Source organism: Platalea leucorodia (assembly GCF_965183815.1).
Source record: "Platalea leucorodia genome assembly, chromosome: 5".
NCBI lineage: Eukaryota > Metazoa > Chordata > Aves > Pelecaniformes > Threskiornithidae > Platalea > Platalea leucorodia.
In genome coordinates, this window is record NC_138827.1 from 91,464,707 (window position 1) to 91,486,351 (window position 21,645).

The 21,645-nt window shown below is 43.1% G+C and overlaps 1 protein-coding gene across 1 annotated transcript in view; it reads right to left on the reverse strand.

Annotated features, from left to right (window-relative positions):
* Positions 1-14,154, reverse strand: part of SNX4 (sorting nexin 4) — a 35,252-nt gene extending 21,098 nt beyond the window's left edge. Inside the window, 6 exon segments of the mRNA XM_082314283.1 lie at positions 680-727; positions 1,816-1,965; positions 2,042-2,180; positions 12,723-12,838; positions 13,883-13,999; positions 14,001-14,154. Coding sequence (XP_082170409.1) covers positions 680-727; positions 1,816-1,965; positions 2,042-2,180; positions 12,723-12,838; positions 13,883-13,999; positions 14,001-14,048 — 618 coding nt within the window. The 5' untranslated portion in view covers positions 14,049-14,154.
* Positions 14,155-21,645: the final 7,491 nt, after the last annotated feature.

Genomic DNA, 21,645 nt, shown 5'->3' on the forward strand with positions numbered 1-21,645 from the left:
TATTTGTCCCCATGTAGTAACTTTTCCAGACACAGCCCAGCAATCTATCACCTTCTCACAGATTCTTGTCCTGTACAGACACATGACCTTTGATCATTTATTCCTACAAGTCTTCCACCAGTTTACCCAGCCATGAACTCACTGATGTCAATGGGGACAGTACTATTTCAAGACACATTCCGTTAAAGTTAAGGGGCACCAAATCCATCTCTCTTAGTCCCTTTCAGCAACTTATCCTTGTAGAGAAGTCCTACAATTCAGACCCCTTTGCTTGCCCTTTTTTTATTTTTTTTTTTTTTGACAGCTTACACATCTTACCAGGCTAAATCTGACACCCATCTTTAAAACAATGCTAAACTAAATTGACAACTACAAAAGCACTGCTATGGGCTCAAGTTCATTACTTTTAAAGCCTACAAGGATCATAATTCTACATTACTAGCAGAATTACAAGGTTGAGCATCAAACACAGGAACATATTAACAGGTCTGCTAGAGAACTTAACTGAAGTTTTACTATTACATGCTAAGAACATCACTGTTTTTGCAGTTACATGTACACATAAAGCAATGCCTTTAACTCATTCTAACAGCAAACAGTGTTTCATAAATGGCCTAAAACATGTTTGCTGGAGTATTTCTGTGTCACAGCAGTCATGAGAAACAATTATAGTGATTACCTTTAACTGAAATCCAGTCTCATTCACCATTTCTTTCCATCCACCTTCCTAAAAATACAGGAAAAGGACGTTCAGTTAGAGTGATTTAAGAGCAACGCAGCTTTTGCTAGTCCTTAGACCAGTCCCTACATCAGAAGAGCTTCTCCAGTAAGGCTGGGTTTTGCCTCAGCTACCCTCCCCATGTCTTTTCAAGAATCTGGGTTAAGAATAACATGTCATTATGTTATGCTTACATACTAACCTCCCCCCAAAAAGTCTCTCCTCTTCACTATTCATTTACCTCATTCTATCAACCGGGAGCAGGAACCACAAAGCTTTGTCTAAAGAAGTAGCTCAGTTCTTCAGAAAGAGGGGTACTTATCATCTATTGCCTATTAGGTTATCAGCAGCAGCAAGTACCTTTGCGGCTTGAGGCAGAGAGCATACAGAGAACATGCAGTCACCTCGCTCATGTGTAGTGGTTGGTTGTCCACCGTTCTCAGTTTCCATACACTGGTTCATCTACACACTGTACTGTGCTGCGGTAAACATATCTGCTCAGTCTGCTATTTGGGAATCTCTCATCAAAGCACAGAAAAAAGAAACATCCAACATCTCCTAAAGTTGAAAACTGCAGAAGGCAATGCTTTAGCTGACAACTGGATCACAACTTTTGTGACAACATACTGTACTGGTTTTGGACCACAACACATATGAATGGATCATGATTCAAACTGCAAAGCCAAAGAAACTGTTGATATCCAAAAAGCGAATTGGAAGCCAGTACTGTCTCTGCAGCCAGCAGTATAGCATGCTAACTATTTCAGCTTTAGTCCTAGGGAAGCTTTCCCAACCAACACACATTAAGTTCCCAATATGCTGTTCCAAAGAGGTGGAAATTCTCTCTTAGGAGCCTTAAAACTAGACTGGAAAAAAGTCATAAGGTACATTAGAAGGCCAATTGTACAACTGCTGTGGGGTGTTAAGCTTTTAGATGGACAAGCCTTTTCCACGTTCAAGTTTATTCACATTGTCTATCCTTCTTCTAGACACAAAACAAGCTACAGGTCAGCGGGAGGGAAGGTGAGCAAAAGGACGTTATCTTAAATAAATAATCACTACAGAATGTATTTAGAAAGCACATCACTTTACTATACCTGTGTTAAAAACGAATAGAAGATTTTGTCTTGGCAAAGAACAGCATGTGAAGCCACACGTAACAAGAAGTTTTCCAAACCGATTCTTCTTCTTTCCACAAAATCTGGATCCATATTATCTGCTGATAGCTTATGCCAAACAAAGTCAGCCTGTTTAAACAGAAGAGTGTTAATAGTAAATAAGTAATAAACAACACAAAGCAAGCTGCAGCCTCAGCTTCCTTACCCTTTTTTCTGGCAGAGGCGGAACAACAATATGTGGATAGGTAACAGACAAATAATTCCTCAACAACTCAAATTCACTGTAACGTCGCCACAGGGAGTCCACTGGGGCGCACTGTCCCTCACTCTGGGACTCAACAGCTCTGAAAGATAAAACAGCAAATTTGAGCATTAGTAAGCTATTGCCTTCTCCCTCATACCATCAGTACAATTACAGCAAAGGCCCTAAAAATAGTTACCCAGTAATGATTACTGCATAACTTGCCCATAATCTGAAGTAACATTAATTAATTTCATGTCTACATACTTCATTTTAAAATATTTATAATTTCTGCCTGATAGCACTCAAATTTTTTAAGAACACAGGAAAAGTCCAGGCAGTTTCATCACACCACAAACAAACAGGTAAGTCACAGTCAAGTAAACAGTCGCACAAGTGACTTAGTTCACATCACTACAGAGTTAGACATATTTCTTTTGGAACAATGTTAGGCTCCAAGCCAGCACAATTTCACGAGCAGCTGAAGGACACAGAGTATTACAAGAAGGAATTTACTATTCAATGGGAAAGTCTTCACTTCAGAGGATGAAAATTGTCTTGCCTGCAACAGCTAGAATAGTTAAAAATACAACTTTAAAAATATTAAGACATTTCAAAGGATATTTTTAGAAAAACATAGCAAATTTCAAAGCACTTCCAATTTTTTTTTTTTGTTCAAAGTGACATCTTTTTATATTTAAGGACTAAGGACAATTAGTCTAACAAACTAGCTAAAGATAGGGTAAGCAGGTACAAAATTGATGCATCTGCAAAATTTGTTGAAAACTTAAAGCCAACATCACCTAGCAAGGCCTTAAAGGATTTTATGTTACTATAAAAGGAGAAACCATGGAATATTATAGGATTGAAAAGTAACATAAAAACTTGAAGAAAAAAATTATCCTTCATACAAGACATTTAAAGCAACAGAAATACTTTGCAATATCATAAAATAAGCATCAGGTCAGTAAGACTTCTTGGCAGTTAGCATATGCCAGAATAAACAGAGAGAGAGAGAATTCAGACAAGGCACTTAACAGAAACCAGTGATGTCTATGTCTACCTCAGTTCTTATATTAAGTGACTAATTAGCATACAAAGCACTGGCATAAAGCTACATGAAACAGTATTAACTATGTTATGAGACTACCACAGATTAGTTGAGGTTGGAAGGGACCTCTTCACATTTGTAGTCCAACTCCCTTGCTCAAAGCAGGTTGCTCAAGCCACGGCCAGTTGGGTTTTGAGTATCTCCAAGGACAGAGATACTACAACTACACTGGGCAACCCATTCCTATGTTTGACCACCCTCAGAGTAAAGACGTTTTCTTACATTTAAATGGAATTTCCTATATTTGAGTTTGCGGCCACTGCCTCTTGTCCTCTCTCTGTGCATCACAGAAAGAGTCTGGCTCTATCTTCTTTGCCTCCCCCACCGGGTATTGATACACACTGCTAAGATCCCCTGAGCCGTCTCTTTCAGAAGCTGAACAACCCCATCTCTCTCAGCCTCTCCCTGCACGTCAGACACTCCAAGCCCGTGATCATCTTCACGGCCCTGCACTGGACTTGCTTCAGTATGTCCACATCCTTCTTGCACTGGGGAGCCCAGAACTGAGCACAGTAAGATATGAACTACAAGTACTTACTCATGTGATACTCAGTATAATAGGGTACTACATTATTTCTTCCAGCAGAATTCAGGCTATACTGTTCTTGAATTCTTAAGAACTTTCTGGAGTGAAGTTTTAAAAACACCTACATAGCACACAAATTACTGATTTTTTTTTTTTTTTAAGCTATTCTTAACCTACAAGGTTGGATTTCTAATGACCTTACTAAAAAAATAAACAATCCCACTCCAGAGCATCCCCAATTGTTTGGTACACTTAGAATACAAGAAGCCTTTGTCATCCATTTCTGAGCTCTCATTAGAGAGGAACAGCCTTGCTATATCCTCTTGTTTAAAAAAAATGAACAACAAAACAACAACAAAACACGCATAGTTACATCTTGAGGTTGAAGTAATGTAACACAGAATTATGCAAAAGCAGTTTTTTTAAATGAGTAAGGTAGAGCATTTTCTGTATATCTATCCTTGCCTTGTGGAAAGGACATTTATTCCAGGTGACTGACTTCATAGAAAAAATTCACAAGGAGGAAGAAAAAAGGATGTATTCACAAGCATTCAACACAAACTGCTGCAGATTAAAACCAAGACTGACAAGAAAAAAAGGTGAGCACACTGCTGACAGCCACTAAATCGCACTGCCAATATCCCACAGAATTCTGCCCTCTTAGAGTATTTCAATTCAACGAAGTTGCAACTGCAGCCACAGAGTTTTGAAGAGGGTAAGCTCAGCTCAGCGCTGGGCTGACAGGCTGTGCAGCATTCCTCCCTACACAAACGCTGAACAATTCAAACATTTCAAGAACACTTCAGCTAAAAGCAGGTAACTAGTGATTGTACCACTGCCGAGTTGGGGATAAATTTAAATACACAAAGAATTAAGCTACTATGCCCTGGAAGATCAGTTGTTTAGTTGAAAGCTGAAGGCACAAACCTCACTTTCCTAGCAGAGAAACTCCCAGCAGGGTTTAGTAAACAATCTGGCCATTCAAGACACTCATATAAAAGTACTTCAGAATTAGGGATCCTTTTAATCTCCAGCTTCAGCAGCTATCAACCAGTTGCACTGACTTACAACATGGGTTTCAAGAGCACTACTTCTGCATGGGTTATTATCAACCCCTAAGCAAGACTGCCACCATCAATACATCGTAGGATTATGTGGACTCTGAGAACATACTGCATAAGTAAACATGAACAGGGAGACGAGAAAAACACAGGCCAGGACTGCCCTGAGAACCCAGCCACATCGCAGGACAACCCATCTGTGCTGCAGATATAGATGCTGCTGTGCCAGCAGAAGACAACGGAGACTCACCTAGAGCTAGGCAAACACACTGCACACAGAGTGAAGCAGGCTGTGGCCACCCTTACTCTAAAGGCAGGAAGATTACAGATCCAGATCTTAGATCTGGAACGAGGAGTTCTCCATAATATAATGAATGTTCTATCAGACAAGAATGAGAAGAAGGGAAAAAAAAAAAACCAACTCAAAACTGCAGAATGCATTTGGTCCATTGCTATGAAATGTCTCTGTCACTCCTATGTATAACCATTTCCTGGCCACAGCAAATGCAACCCTGGGCTTGGCACAGGAGTTGTGTTTAACCAGCTCTTCTTTCCAGTTCTGATTTTTCTGTAATAGGAGAGTTTAATTATTCATCTTTTTTTAAAATTTAACTGAAGTTTAAGACTGACTGCATCACCTCGTAACTCGAGGCAGGCTAGGTGTGCACACCCTACTGACAGTTTATGGCAGCCTAACACATTTCAGGCATACAGTAGAGTTACAGAGGCTTAAGAAGTTACCACTAAAGGTAAACTGCAAGAAGAACAGTTCACTTTATTTTTTAAATATCATTCTTATTTTTCTTGTCAATATGAGCCCCTAAGGAAAAGTACTGCTAGCCACAATTATTTTTCATCTCCACTCAACTTATTCTATGGGCTTACACTGCCATGGGCAACCTCAAATATAAAGTTTTCCACCTCCTGAATATGAAGTACTTAGCACTGAGTTCATTTGGCTGTTTCATGTCAACACAGCGTGTACTTAAGCACAGTCTTCTGCCTCTAACCCAATCAATTCCCAATGCAGCGCAAGTCTGATCTTACATTTATCACTTTCTGCGTAACCTATAACACCAATGAGGTCAGCACAGAGGAGAACAAAAAGGAGTTTATCTTTCAAGGAAGTTTCTGGTCCAGACATTCCTACTCCATTTTCCAGTGCACTTCTGTAGAAATACAACTTCACAAGATGTTAGAAAAGAACTATCCCGAACTTGGGCAGTAGGCATTTGTAAGCAGCCTCCATATAGCACTCTCATATCAAATACAATTACAGTAATATGCATTAGCAGTATAAAGTTAGGTAGCTTGTCCTCCATAGCTGATCTGCCTTAACTCATCCTGCTGTGCCTTACCATTCCTCCACACACCCATTTTTGCCAAGTCAGCTTTATCATGTAAAAGTTGATCTGTATTTTTCTTCGAACTCCCAATCCCTGCAGTCAAGAGAGTCACATTATCATTTTACAAGTTTCAATAGTTTTAACACCACAAGTGTGAGAAAAGAACTAAAGAGTAGTGCTCTGCTACAAACTAACAGGAGAAAAAGAATGAAATCAAGAATGTCTTTAGAAATTTAAAAGTGACTTCACAGATTCAAGTCTGTTTGGGGAACTACATTACTTCCATAGTACGGGTTACAGGTTAGAAGTGAATGGACTTACATTTCACATTCCTATCCTACAAATATTGAAGGAAGGTAAATACACCAATAGGATCATCACATATTTTATTAGTGTAGCAGTCTATTTATCATTCATAAGGGTTCAGGTCAACACACCATCAGTAAGCTGTCATTGTAAGAGATCGCAGCCTTCTGATGAGAGAATGTTCCAGTGTAAATTATGCTCTTAATGCTTCATGACTGTTTTGCAGAGTTGATTGTAAACTAGAAGCAGCAAAGACCATGTGGAGCCTTAACTGTGCAAAAAATTTCTCAACATGCCTGCTATATCAGGTTTGTATTTGTCAGAATTAACAAGAAAACATCAGTTATTTTAAAAAAATCCAAACCCACAATAATCGGGGTAGTAACATCCCAGTCCACACACACACACAAATATCAAGCACAAAATTAAATAGGAACCAAAATTTTTAAAAGGTCATCTAGGAGTACAGCACTTCAGCAGGGAAGGACCACAGCTTTATAGAGAAGCCTAGTCCTACGCCAGAACAAACCACGACTACCCAACAAGGGAGACGCAGGCACCCTGTTACTTGAAGTTTTATGCCCACAAGGGGCCTCAAGAACTCAAGGAGGAAGGGAGCAGACTGCCAGACCAGATCATGCCACTCACCACATCTTCCCTGCCCACGCTGAAGAAACCAAGGAAGTTTACTAGATCGAAAGCTTACTGTCCATTTATTCTGACAGAGCAGATCTGTGGATAGCAGGCTAGGCTTCCTAAGCCTAAGTTAATCAAGCTTTACAACCCTTACGAGGGACACACAAGCCTCACATTATACCCTGAAGAGAAAGATTAAATTACTACTGGAAACCTCGAAGGTCAAACCTGCCTGCGCAGTTTGTTCTTTTTTAAATAGACGGCATCTGATACAACCTCCTCAACGCAGTCTGTGTTAAGCAGCCTGATGTTATTTCTCTTCTCAGATCATACTTCCTTCCTTTATTCTAACATGCATTTATTCTCACTGTCTCAGAAGTGTGAATGCTGCCTTTTTTGGTTGTAGCTGTTGCTTTTATCTTTATATAATACAGTTCTTGTTTTGGGTGAAAAGCACTTAATAGACAACAGGTGAAGGGAGCGAATGTGACAGCAAAACAGGCAGACAGACACTTGTCCAGAGAAGTGTCGGGATGTTCTTCTTTGCCCGACGAAGTGCCACTTGCCCAAGTGACTTTTAGAGCCCAGAGGAGGAAGACAACATTTCAGGAAGGCAGCTGTGTAGCGCCCAACAAAGCCGCCGTGCTTTCTAAATTAACCCACTTGAATAAATTTAATACACAATTTGAAATTATTAATACTAGTTTAAGATTCCCTCTTACACCTAGGCTTTGATAAAGCAAAAGCAGCCAGATTCTGCTCAGAATCGCAGAGCGCGGAAGGCAGCAGAGTTAGGTAAAGGAGGGGAGCAGCAAAGTTCTTTGCAAACCTGTGGTGGGAAAGTACTGTACAGCCCTCAATTATGAGCCTGCGTCCACACCACAACCTTTTCAACGAGGTAGTAAGAGTTTGAAACTGCACGGATTGATTTGGGACAGGCAAGCAAGATGAGAGAAATCTTTTTTTTTTTTTTAATCACACCAAAAATTTCTCCACCTGGTTACATATGAGACCATAAAATATCACCAATTACAAGAGCGTTTCTCCCCAGGAACCCCGTTCCAGAAAGGAAGTAGAAATCCACAAAGGTACTCATTACATTTAATACCTTCATTACCATCTAATTTTTTAGACCACATTATGAACTCCACCATTAAATGCAAGTACTGCAGACCAATTTCAATTAAGATTATAATCACTTGTTGACATTCAGTCAAACTTCTCAATTTGTTTTGGTTTTAAGAACACAATATAATACTTGTACAGTCTTCGGGCAAGAAAACCATATGTTTCCCCTCTAAGTACAGTTTTAACAATGCAAGTTATTCATTGAATGAACCAACCTGCCTGAAAAAAAATTAAAAGACAAAATTGAAACCTTCAGCTTTCACGTTCATAACTGATGTTATCATAAGCGATTAGAAGATTGCATTACTCCAAAAGTCACGTTCATTTGCCTTAATTCAAAGTGCCAATGTGAAAACTTTAGTCCATCTAATTAACCTCTTCCCATTTCCCATTTAAAACTAATTATCTTAAATGAGCCATTAAACAATTCTGAATGCAATAAAAAGAGAAATGGTTGCAAAATATTAAATCAGACGAGAAGGAAATACATCGGTTTATTTCCTTGTAAAAGCAATCACCTCTTCAATCGCAGAAGCAGTAACTTTGCTTTCAGCCTTTGACCTTCCAGCATACGAGAAGCGACACTTCCACTCCCCTACGGCGGACAAGGTTCACTCTCCGTGTAGAGGAACACCATTTTAGAGGGCTGGGCAACTGTTTCCATTAGCTATTTAGAAATGATCTCTGTATTTAGGCCTCTCAACAGACACAAGAGCAATCATTACAGACCAACTACATGCTTTGTAAACCACCAAAAGTTACCTGGCAAGCTGTATGACAAAGAGGCAGTTCTCTTGTCAGAAGATTTTCACAGCCAGGCAACTTTTTTTTTTTTTTAACAGTGTCACCTAAACAGTTTGCTGTATTTAACTAAAATATACATCCACTAGGCAGGTTAATGATTCATAGTACCAATTAAGCACAAATCAGCAGCAAAGTTTTCAACTCCTCCATCTTCTTTCATCTCCTGACTCTCCCCTGTTTAAAGCTCATCCTCAATTCAGACTTTCTTCCTTTTTTCCTAATACCTCCTTTGGAGGGAGCAGACAAGTCTTCCTGAGTCTCAATGACCAAAATCTGCATTTTGTTGTTTTATCGGAAGACAGCATACCTCTGCGGGCATTCATTCTGTGCCTCTCCCCCGGAAACGCATGCCTGGGCTCTTCGCCTAGCCCAAGGTGGAATGGGAGGCTTTGGGAAAGGAATGCAAACAAAGCGTAACAAAGGAAAGACTCCTGAAGTCCCATGGTGCGGCACTGCTACCACTGAACTGTGACCTGGCTGCCTACTGATTGCCAAGTTCATTTCTCCCACAGAAACTTTCTTTACAAATCCTTACACTTTGGATGGGCAATCCAAGGTTTTAAGGGAGAAGCAGGTATCACTCATGGCACAATTTAACTAATGGAAGACTTTCAAAATACTGAAAGCAGAAATAAGATTAGTAACTTCCCCAGCCATACTGGGGGGATAACAAGGAAACACAGTGAGCTACCCTGTGAAATTACTTCAAAAGGAAGTAAAGCCTAGCAGGGCTGGAAACCACAGATCCTGCTATTAAGTAGTCAGCTACCAGGCTGCACAAAGCTGTGTTACTGTTTCCTAAAGCCACACTTGAAAAAAAAAAAAAAAAAAACCAAAACCAAAAAAAAACCCCAACCAAACAAAAACACCCCCACCACACTGTCGACATCCTATTGTGTGACCAGGAGGACCAGGCTAGAGTTCTGAAAGTCAGCAGGGATGGAAGCAAAGTTAACTAAATGAGTGTGTCCTACTACTACAGAAGAATTTGTTTACTTTGAAGGAGAACAGGGAAAAAAGGCACCCCTGTATGTACTGTAATTAAAGATCCATCAACTCGGAGCACTTAGAGGTGCTCTCCTTTCTGATTAACTTTCAGCTCTGTCATGGAAAACAAAGGGTACAAGACCAGGAGTCAAATCTGGGTTTTGTACTCTCTCAGTTCTCATAGTTTCATGCAGACTCTGGTATAAGACACAGCTGCCTAAATTTCTGAAAAGCAAGAAAATCTGAATTTAAGCGAGGTCCTGGATATCTGCAATTTCCCTTATAGAAAGCAAGTGATATGCTGAGCACCAACATCTCAGGAAGGAATATTTAGTTACACATCTTAATTATAAGAATTTTTATTTGCCTTAATGCCATTCTCTCACAAAGAGGTGGAAGTGTTCGTCTGTTCTCACAGGGAGAATATAGAAACTAAGTTATTTTTAAATAACTGTAGAGTTTAATGGAAGCTGTGAAACAAACTGACTTCAAGACTAATTGAACGGAAATAGCTCACCACAAAAATCTACTTAGCTAATGCAGAAAGGTGTAAACCAAGAATAAAGGAGATGCTTTCAGGAAGCACAACCCTTGGAATTTGCTGAGGCTCCGCAGCCTACAGCAGCGGAGTTTGTTCTGTCTCAAAGAAAGAGATCTACCTGGAGGTGTAATATCACTTAAAAAAAAACAAAACAAACAAAAACCAAAAACATGCTTTCAAGAGTCACATGAAAGTGTGAGAGTAGTAATAAATCTTTTCATTTTGAAATGAAAATGCATCTCTTGCATTTTGAAAACAGTTTCATCAGCACTAGTGAAACTAACATGTTAAAAGTTTAGGTACTCAGCTCCTGTTCTGTAACAAATATACAGTGGTTGTAATTGCATCCATCTTGTGTCTCTTATTCACCCAGATGCATGCAATTCCTCAATTCAAATTGAAATTAAATACTAGATAGCAGTAACAGCAGAACCCCAGTTCACATAAACGTAATGCAACTATTATTAAGTGGTCTTCCTTTTATATTACTATAAACTGAGTTTTATTCTTCAGCTATAAAATATCCTATTACCCACAGACAAATTGCTGTGAAGCCCACCTACAGCTACAGGCTCAGCAGGAAGCACATTTAATAGCCAGCAATTATATTTATGCAAGAAATTTTGCCTTCTCAGCAAAAGGAATAGAGAACCTATTTTATTAGGGATGTGACAAACCCACATTTTCAATAGTTCTGTGACAAACATGTAATTGGTCTTGGTATCTGCTGACCACAGAATAAAATAAATCTTAATGAAAGAAAGCAATCTGGGCAGCAAAATACAGTTTTGCCAATATGAAGGAACCACTGGGAAAGACCAGCAGGAGCGAGTCTAAAGCACTGTAAGGATGACTGGGAAAGGAGATGCAGTCAGCATGTTCTGGGGCTGCATAAAGATGCCCCCAGAGTACACTTCACATCACAGTTAGACACCAATGATTCCAGTTTTCTTCTCTTTTCCTTCAGAAGTATCATTAAAAGAAAAATAACACTACTTATGTGAGATGTGATCTTTAACATCAATACACTGTAAAAGTATTTTTTTAAACATCTGAGCAACTGCCAAAGAGCTACAATATTTGAAAAATATAACATACATCTATTTTGGATTTTATTCTCAAAGTTTAGCAAAATACAGTAAGTGTACCCCAGTAGGTCCACAGTTAGCGTGACTGGAGTGTCCCTTCATCAGTTAAAAAAGCTAAGAAGCCTTTTAACTAGTAACTAGAAGACTTATGTGATAATATTACAATTTGAACTCTTCAGAGCCTTTGCAAAATACAACTGCTTTGTTTCAGAAGGTTTTATCTGTACAGCAGATCATTCCTGAGGCAAGGCCCAAAGGTTAAAAATGTTAATATAGAGAAGAGAGAGAGAAAACTCCTAATAAAGTCTAATTTTGAAATTCTTGCTTCAGCTGAGTAACATGATCCTGCATAATGGGAGTCATCTGTGACTGTCTGGGAAGTAACTGTAATTTAGAAGAGATTTTAAAGCTTTGTTTGCTACTCAATACTTAAAATTGCAAGTTCTCTTTGTAGTACCAAACGTGTTTACCATACTCGTATTATTAATCTTGCCAACACAAGAAGATTGAAAGCAGTAAGTTCTCCAGTAAAAGTTCATATTAGTATGAAGGAAGGAAACAGTTAATTAACCCTAACCCTTAGAGCATCTACAAGGAGTATGTGGTGATCAAGCAAAACACTTCAAAATTTACTGTTCCACGAATATTTGACCACATGACATAAGTCATGAGACTTCTTTATTTTCTTGTGATCCTAAACAAGCCTAATCATTACTTCAGACCACAAAGCACCACCTCTCTCACATACAAGCTGCACACGCAACCTAATATAAACGTATATACATTTATCCAACCCATGTCTAAGAAATAACCAAGCAGTTGTTGACACCATATTAAAGCAACATCTTCAAAGCACACATTTTTCCACCTAGCTCCAAATGAAGAATTACAGTACACAGTTACACGCCACCAGCATTAATACTGAAATGGAGCTCAGATGCCAAGTTTTCATGGGAAAAGATCCTCCAGAGTCGGCTGATAATCACGTAACAAGTCATAAACAAATTAAATCCTCTCATCAACTGTACCTCAATATTTTTTGGGGGAAGGAGAGAGAACCCATTCAGAATGGCACATCCACGTACTCTGAGAGCGAGCTCTCATCACCCACCTTGTCTCAATGAGGTAAGCAGTGTACGTTTCTTGCATGTTCATGGCATTCCTCCCAGTCCGTTTTTCGGCTTCCGAAACAGTGATTTCCATTTTTTTTGCCAAACAGTCTTCCATCTTTTTATAGGAGGAAAATAAAGATTCATGTAACATTAGCCACGCAAGGCAAAGGCTACTAACCCTGCCTCTCCTTCTCTCACACCACATTTGTTCAAATAAGACAGGTCTCTATAGGATAAAGGCTTTAAGCAGGGCTTTGTTTTATACCCATGTTCTGTAACGCATTTGCAAGTGAAAACAGAAAACCTGCTTTAGGGGAAGAAAGACCAAAGTCAACAAATAGACAACTTTGGATACAAAAAGCCATCATGAGCCAGGAAGATACAGAAAGGAGAAATATTTTTCCTTACAGGTAACAAAGTAACCTTTTCTAAAAACAAACAAACCAAGCCCTGCACTTTCTACCCAAACACTTCCCAACTACCGGTGAATTCCTCCTCCGGGCACCTGGGACACACATAACCACCTCTCCCCTTCCACAGGAAACAGAACGCATTTGGACCGAGGTGTTTTTCTTTTAATCTATCAGAGGAGTTTCGTTATCTTTTACACACTGGCGGGCAGAAGTCAGTCAGGACCACACACCCAGCCTGGAAAGGCAGAGCTGAATTGAGCAGGGAGGGGGGATTTATTTGTGAAATTAAGGGGGAAGGGGAGACGAATTGAGAAGATAATTAATAACAATAATAAATAAAAATAATAATCTGGCCCTAGGGATGAGGGCAGACGGTGCACAAAGCCCTCCGACACCGGTGGGGCTGGAAAGAGAACCCCGCAGCTCAGAGGGCCGGGCTGCACAGCTCTGCCCCGGGCTCTCCCGGGCAGGAGCTCGGCCCCAGGCAGGCAGAGAGAGGGCTCGTCCCACCTGTAGCCCCTTCCCGCCGCGGCGGGCAGCGCTGAGCAACGGCCCGGCCCCGGCCTCCCCGCGCCGGCCCAGCCCCGCACCCCTCCCCGCCCGCCCCGGGCCGGCGGCGCGGCGGCCGGGCAGCAGGCTCAGGAAAGCCCGGTGCTCGGCCCCGGCGGAGTAGGCCGTGCCGAGGCCGGCGGCCCGCGGGGAGGACGCCACGCCGCCCCACCGCCGCCGCCCCCCCGCACCCTCACCGTGGCTACGGGCTGCTCCGGAGACGGGAGGCCGCTGCAGGGCGCGGCGCCGTCCTCCTCCGGGCGGCTATCGCTCGGCTCGGCCTCAGCGCTCTCCATGGGGATAAGGGGCTCGGCCGCCTCCCTCCGCGCAGGCGCTGAGGCCGGCTCCGGCGGGCAAACTCATCGCAGGTCCTAGAGAGAGCGGCCGGGGCGGGGGCGTGTGTCCGCCCGGGGCCGGGGGAGGCGGCCCGCCGAGGGGCTGAGGCGAGGCGGACTGCGCCGGCCCTCGGCCTTCCCCGGCCCTGCGCTGCCGCCCGCCTGGGCCCAGGCTCATCGACTGACCCGGCCGTCCTGCCCGCCTTCCTGCAAACATGGCCCCGCCGGGTGCCCGGCGGTGGGCACCTCTGGGGGAGCACGGCGGGTAAAGACAGCCCTCCTTGTTAGGATGCTCCGCTCGCCCCAAGCCAGGCAGCGTGAGCCTCCTGCCCGGGAGAGGGACAGACCTCCCGCCGTCCCCCGGGCGCTCGTCCTGCCTCATCCACTTGTCAGTGTTTATTTCGAAGATTTATTTTTGTTGTTGTTCCTCTCTCAGCTCTCAGGTCACCGAAGAGTTTCTGATGCACCCATGCTGTGCCTTATCTTCCCTCCATAGCAGGACAACTTGTGGTTTTGCTTTATAGGCTCTCCCTCAGCAGCTATTAACTTTCCCATAGGATGTTTAACATTAGGCAGCTCGGGTGATTATTTTAAAGCCCACCAGCCCGTTATTTCCCTACTCTCACTCCTTCACAGGCAGCGAAGGACTTGGTCGTGCTGTGTTCGCTTTTACTTACCCTCCCATCCGCCCTGCCTTCTCCATCAGCTCCCTCCCGACAGTGGTACGACATCCAGAACGGTGTTCTCCTGCCCGCCACCTCTGCCGGCTGACACCGGCGTGTGTCCCGTCCCGCCACGCTTCCCCAGGAGGTACCTGAGGAGTTAAAATCCCCAGAGCTGGGCTCTATCGTTTATTTAATAAAAGTCCCAGCTGTCTCTTTTCTTCCCATTGAGCAGGAACAAACCCTTCTGTCTTTTTGGAGAGATGTTCATCAAGTCTGCCCCGCAGCTCATACTGAACATCAGTTAATGTATCTCACTACATATATATGTATATATATACACATATATATACACCACCATTATTGCAGCCTCTGGGTTTATTCCCTCATGACCCCGTGGTGCCCACGCAGTCCTTGTGGGGCCAGCAAACGGGACGGAGAGGTTCTTCCTATTTATTCCTCATGCTCCAAACAGCATTTCAGACACTCAGGAGCAGTCCCATCGTTCTCTGGCTTACATGTCACGTCACTCCCTTGAGATTTCCCGGTTTTGGACCAGATTCATGCCCTTTGGTTCAAGCTTTTTTTTCTTTTCCTGCCCTTTTCAAACCCAGGTTAAAGGCCACCTCAAGGGACTGAGAAGTTGATACTATGGGTTTCTTCGCTTTGCTTTTTTCTGCTTTGAATAGGAAACTTTTTTTTTTAGTGTTGACCAGAGCTGAATTTGCATACATTTTTCATCCAAAAATTAATCTTTTTCTTTCAACAACAATTAAAATAAATCTCAAAATCCCCTCTGAAGACCCCATGAATGAATATTTGGCGTCTGGTTTCTATTCTGTTGTCTTCAATGTTTATTCAACTTTTTCCTCAGATTGTTTGAACTGATACCTCAAGCCTTCCTTTCCCACCCCTCCACCACTGTAGCTGGATGGAGTTTCCCAAGCTTTTCCACAAAAGGCTTTCCTAGAACAAAAGTTTTTTTACAAGTATGTGAACTGTGATTTGTCCTCTGAATAGGACTGATTTAAGATTTGTTTTCTAAACCCAAAGTCCAGTTTAGATGTAAAAGCATGATTGCACGTTGTAAGACAAAGTCTGTTTTCCATTAGGATATGGTTTTCTTATGTTTACTCAAGATGTACATTAAGATACATACCTTGTATCAATTACACTTGCATTTGCAGGATGTGCATACTGAATTTTTTCTGATACAGATCAGTGATATAATGGAAATATTTATGCGAAGCTCATACAGGATATCATACTTTGTGTTAAATATTTTTATTATGGAAACAACATTGTCAATAAAGTACCATAATATTTTGCAGGTCTAACATGCAGTCATTTCAAAAACTATTTTCAACTTTGAATTTTCTTGATACTACTAAGAGATGTAGAGAAGACTTAAAACACTATGTATATAAGAGGAGGATAAAGATAGAAGTGCCCAAATCAAGATGACCAAGAGCCTGGGTAGCCCTCACGTACATTATAGCCTGGGGAGCTTTAGAGGAGAGTGTAAAACATACTGACAAACTAGCGTGTAATGAAGAGGTCTTCAGTAAGCAGCAAAGACTCCCACAAAGTGCTCTGCCTGAGCCACGTTTCCCCACCTCAGCCTGCAAAGTGAGCTGACAGTATTTTCTCACAGAAAAATGGTCCCAGCACAGTACTGCTTTCAGGAGTACTTCCAGGACTTGCACTGCTTTGGTCAAAATAGGTGTTAGTGTTTTCCCCCTCACTAGACACAACCGCTAGCGTGGTCAGGCTCTCTTTGAACCCCCTCTTCTCAGGACATCTGATTCCTACAGGTTACTCTAACCAGGACACCCTCCTGCTCTTCGGCATCTTCACTAGGCTGCACGTCTTGTTCTTCAACCATAAGACCATAAGCTCAACTCAACTTTCTAACTACCAGTCCCTTCAGACTCTGAAACTGTCATCAGAGAAGTAGATTTTCTCAAAAACAACCTTTTCCCATCAAAGCACTATTGACTTCCTTACCAGAGAGTTACACATCTTACAGGAGGGAAAGCAATACCCCAAGTTCACCAAACACGGATGCTCTTTTTTGCAAGTTTTTGTATGCCTTCTCTAAGCCGTATGGGTAGAAGCAGACTGCCCCATTGCCCTCCTCTCAGGAGCTCCTGACTCCCTGCACAGTCTCTGGCAAACAGGGACGCCATCTTTTTCTAGGCTGTAAGTCCATTCTTTTTAATCCTACTCTTACTCTGGACAAACTGTTTTTGGTTTGTTTCTTTTTACTGAAGAAGCTAAGTCAAGGTATACACCTTACAACTGGTTCTCTGATGCTTTTTGTAAGGTTATGTGTGTTACCTTTCCTGCTTTGTTCTTTTGACAGCCTCTTTTGTTTTAGCAAATAACTCACCTTAAACAAAAAATATATGCCATATTAATGGGAAATATTTCAGATAATTCCCCCTTTGTCACAACACTAATTTTCGGTAACTTCATGTAGAGTTCCTCATCCCTTCAACTTCTCAGAAGTAGTTAGAATTAAATGATAATACAACCACCACCACCAACCATCGCTTTGCTGCTGAGAACTTAAATGAAAACAGCTAAACCAGTGGCTGTGCCTTGCACCTATCCCCCAACACCCGTGGCCTGTCAATAGCCTCAGGAAGGGCGAGTTAACCGGCCGATATTCCTGCTGACGAGAGGCGCGTAGACAGGCGCCTGTGCAGCGTCTGGCTCTGCTGGTGCTCGCAAGCAGCGAGGTACAGTACGAGTAGATTCATGGAGCAGCACAGCTGGAGCTGAGGACCCACCATCCACACCACACGTATTTTAGGGGATATTTTTTTGGGTGCCTCTAGCCCGCTCCTGGGGACTGACAACCCTTCACACCTTCCAGTTTAGCTGCTGCTAAAAAGAAATCTACTGTGTGCCTGCCATAAGACTGCCTCGCAGTGCAAGCCAAAGCGGGATGGCCGGGAGCTTCCCTTCAAAAGCACATTCCTGATCCGTGGTTCAGGCTCCTGGATCCTATCATGATTTCACTACCAGTAATAAAAATACAAAGTCAGGCTGTCAAACTGCTCATGCCTCCCTCTACAGGCTAATTCCCTCAGACCCAAAGGTGCCTGCTAACCGGAGGCGTCCGGCAGCCCAAGCGATGCCAGCTTGTGCATTTGGTCTTCAAAGGCTGATCCTCACTGAAGGCCCTGGCGTCTGTCTGCACGTAATGTCATTGGTATGACGGCTGGAGCAGAAAGCAGCGCTTGCTGAGGTTCCCTAAGAAAACACAGCAGAGGAGCGAATGTCAAGGAACCGTCAGTAAAATGCATGAGTAGCTGCTTCAGAGTGGAAGAGTGCAGGGGGGGAAATAGGTTCAAAAAGAATAAACGGGAAATCCTCTCCTCACATAAGTCTAGGCTCCTCATAGATATATTTTTATCATCTAAATGGCTGTGTGAATTGGCCATTAAACAGTAGAAAAGCAATGTTTTGTTAATTTTTCAGGGAAAGAAAAACTCATAGAAAGATAAGTGGAGAGTGGCAAAGAGACCTGGGTGTCTTTCAGTCCCACTCCGACTGAAATTGGTAGCAGTGGTTTCCATCCATTTCAGCAATGGCAGAACTGGATCTATGCATACAAACTAGAAAGCCAAAACTAATCCACATTTTTGAAAGAATCTGTACAAACACATCAATACTATGAATGAAAGTTTACTGAAAGTGGCTTCAAATGCAGGAAAAAGAGAACAATGAGAAAAACTCAAAACTTCATCGGGACAAAGCAAGAAGATTCAGGACAGAACTGAACAGGAAAAAAACCCGACTCAATAACATTGTAAATGGTAGAGGTGTGCAAATTAGGCCTTTGCTTAATCTTGATGCAGCTTTGGTCAAGGACCCTGTTGCACGCAGTCTGAGAGAAATTAGAAGTTAGGCCAGTGTTTCTGGACTATGGAAAGACTCCAGTAAAAGTCAGGCATCACTTGGAAAATGCATTTATCCTGCGTGGCTACCAAAATGAGCATTGGCCAAGATGCAGGAACATGGGGAAGTTGGCAGGGCTAAGGAGAAGTGGTTGTGGCAATGCAGACAAGGCTACCTGTGCCCGAAGGAGGTATAGCTGTGTCCCTCAGGATGCATTGCTGGCTTTGATTGCAATCCCCATGCTATCTGATCGTCAAAGGTTACCACACCATCACTGGGACAAGCTGCAGCAAGAGAGTGAAAAATGGCAAAAGTCAAGTCATGGTATCTTCCTTTAGGTGACAGCAGGGAGCACAAACCATAGTACCAAAACAAAGGCTGTGCTTATAAGATGCAGAAGTGATGACGCTAAAATTCTTGGTGTTTAATTAACTGCCAGGACAACCTGGGAGTAGTTCAATACAACCACACAATATGCACACATAAATTAAGAGCATGGATTTGTGCTCACTAATAGAACCTAAGTTTGTGATCCTATCAGGTAGCCGTTCTCCTTAGGCCTGCCTTTTAAAACTTTGAAGTATAAGACAAATCCTCTTCACAACAGAAACACTCATGGACCTTATCTGAAGCCCAGCATCACTGCTGATATCAGCAGATTAAAAGGAACGAACCAGATGCAACAGATATTAGTCCAGTCACATAACATGCCAGCAATCCAGAGGGCCAAGGGAACATCTGATGCAGAAGAGAACGCCACACCTTTTGTTGTAGTCAGTCATTTCAAACCCAATGCCCCTGCTGTGTTCTCTGGGGTCTAGCGGGTGTGGAGGAGGTCCAGGGAAGCTCAGGAGCTTTGGCCCTTGTGTTAGCACTACCCAGGGCATGGCTACATGGTTCCCTTATTCCTCTTCTCTCCCTTCGTGTCCCCTGCCACACAAAGGTGGTCTTTGCCCCTGGGAAGAATAAGACATTTGACTCACCTCCTCTGGCACATGTCTATCGTGATGGTACCCTGCACAAGGGTGGTTAGTTCATATGTTGGGAGCTTCAAATCTATTGATTGATTGCAGAGCCTTGTCTCTCACAGTGGAAACCCAGGCTGTTTGAAACCTTCTTCTAAATATACGCTATATTGTTTCAGGTGGCCAAAGTTTTATTTTACTTCTCTAGCAAATATCTTCCAGCTCCTAAATGAGAACTTTGGGAAAACTGCTCCCACAATGCAACTTAAAACTCACCCTGCAGAGACCTTACGTTCCTCAGCCTAAATCCAGCCTTCAGTGCGTCTTGAGTTATGAGGTTGTCCAGACCACTAATAGAGGAGCAGGGGAATTTACACCAAAAGGCATAAACAAGCCAACAATAAAAATAACCATTTATCTCTTCTTCCTCCCCAGTGTCTTACTCCAAAGGTCACTGTGTTCTCTTGTGGAAGCAAAGCTCTATAATGTGAGTTTAGACACTTGAGGCTAAATCCCAGAGTTCTTACTCACTTTTCCCTGAGTAACTTTGATGGATTTTTAGTTTGCATTTTTTTCTTGGATAAGGTCTAAGAATTAAGCAGGGGCTCCAGAACAGAGCTGTTGGTCAGAGAAAAGCCCAGGTCAGTGGGGCACATGCTGCATGGCTCCCTGCTCAGCCCAGGGTGACACGCCACAGCGTTAGGAAAGAAACAAGCTCCCAGCCTCACATTCTTCCTATTTTGCAGATGAGGTTTGCTTACAATAGTCTCAGCTCAGTGGACCAGAAATGCAGGTTACGGGAGGGTACACAGAATCACAGAACCACGGAATGGTTTGGGTTCGAAGGGACCTTCAAGATCATCTGGTTCCACCCTCCCTGCCATGGGCAGGAACACCTTCCACTAGACCAGGTTGCTCAAAGCCCCATCCAGCCTGGCCTTGAACGCTTCCAGGCATCCACAGCTTCTCTGGGCAACCTGTTCCAGTGCCTCACCTCCCTCATAGTGAAGAATTTCTTCTTTATATCAAATCTAAATCTACCCTCTTCCAGTTTAAAGCCATTACCCCTTGTCCTATCACTATGCTCCCTTGTAAAGAGTCCCTCACCAGTTTTCTTCTAGGCCCCCTTCAGGTACTGGAAGGCTGCTATAAGGTCTCCCTGGAGCCTTCTCTTCTCCAGGCTGAACAACCCCAACTCTCCCAGCCTGTCTTCATAGGAGAGGTGCTCCAGCCCTCTGATCATCCTCGTGGCCCTCCTCTGGACCCGCTCCAACAGGTCCATGTCATCCTTCTGTTGCAGGCCCCAGAGCTGAAGGCAGTGCTCCAGGTGGGGTCTCATGAGAGCGGAGTAGAGGGGCAGAATCACCTCCCTTGACCTGCTGGCCACGCTTCTTTTGATGCAGCCCAGGATATGGTTGGCTTTCTGGGCTGCAAGTGCACATTGCCGGGTCATGTTGGGCTTCACATCAACCAACACCCCCAAGTCCTTCTCCTCAGGGCTGCTCTCAGTCCATTCTCCGCCCAGCCTGTATTTGTACTTGGGATTGCCCCAACTCATGTGCCGGAACTTTGCACTTGGCCTTGTTGAACTTCATGAACTTCACGGGCCCACCCTTCCAGCCTGTCAAGGTCCCTCTGGATGGCATCCCTTCCGTCCAGCATGTCGATCGCACCACACAGCTTGGTGTCGTGAGCAAACTTGCTGAGGGTGCACTCAATCCCACTGTCCATGTCGCCGACAAAGATGTTAAACATCTCGATCTGTGCAATCTTAGATGCAGCAAGGGCTGAACAGACAGGTTCCCTCTGTGCAGAAAGCAGCCTGCAGAGCCCAGCGGCCAATTTGTGAAAGCAAACCCTCACCCATGTCACCACGACACCATGGTTTATGAAGCAGCAGGTCTAACACCATCTAGAAATAAGTACAGCTGTTTAGGAAGAGCAGGACAAACATCGCTCCCCAAGCTTCCCCTTGCAGAGCTTCCTGTAGAAACCCAACTACCTTGTAAAGATGCCATCGCATGGGACAGCTACTGCCTCTCCTCTCATTTCAGTGAGCTCTGGCCCCAGATCTCTCCCTAAGATTATT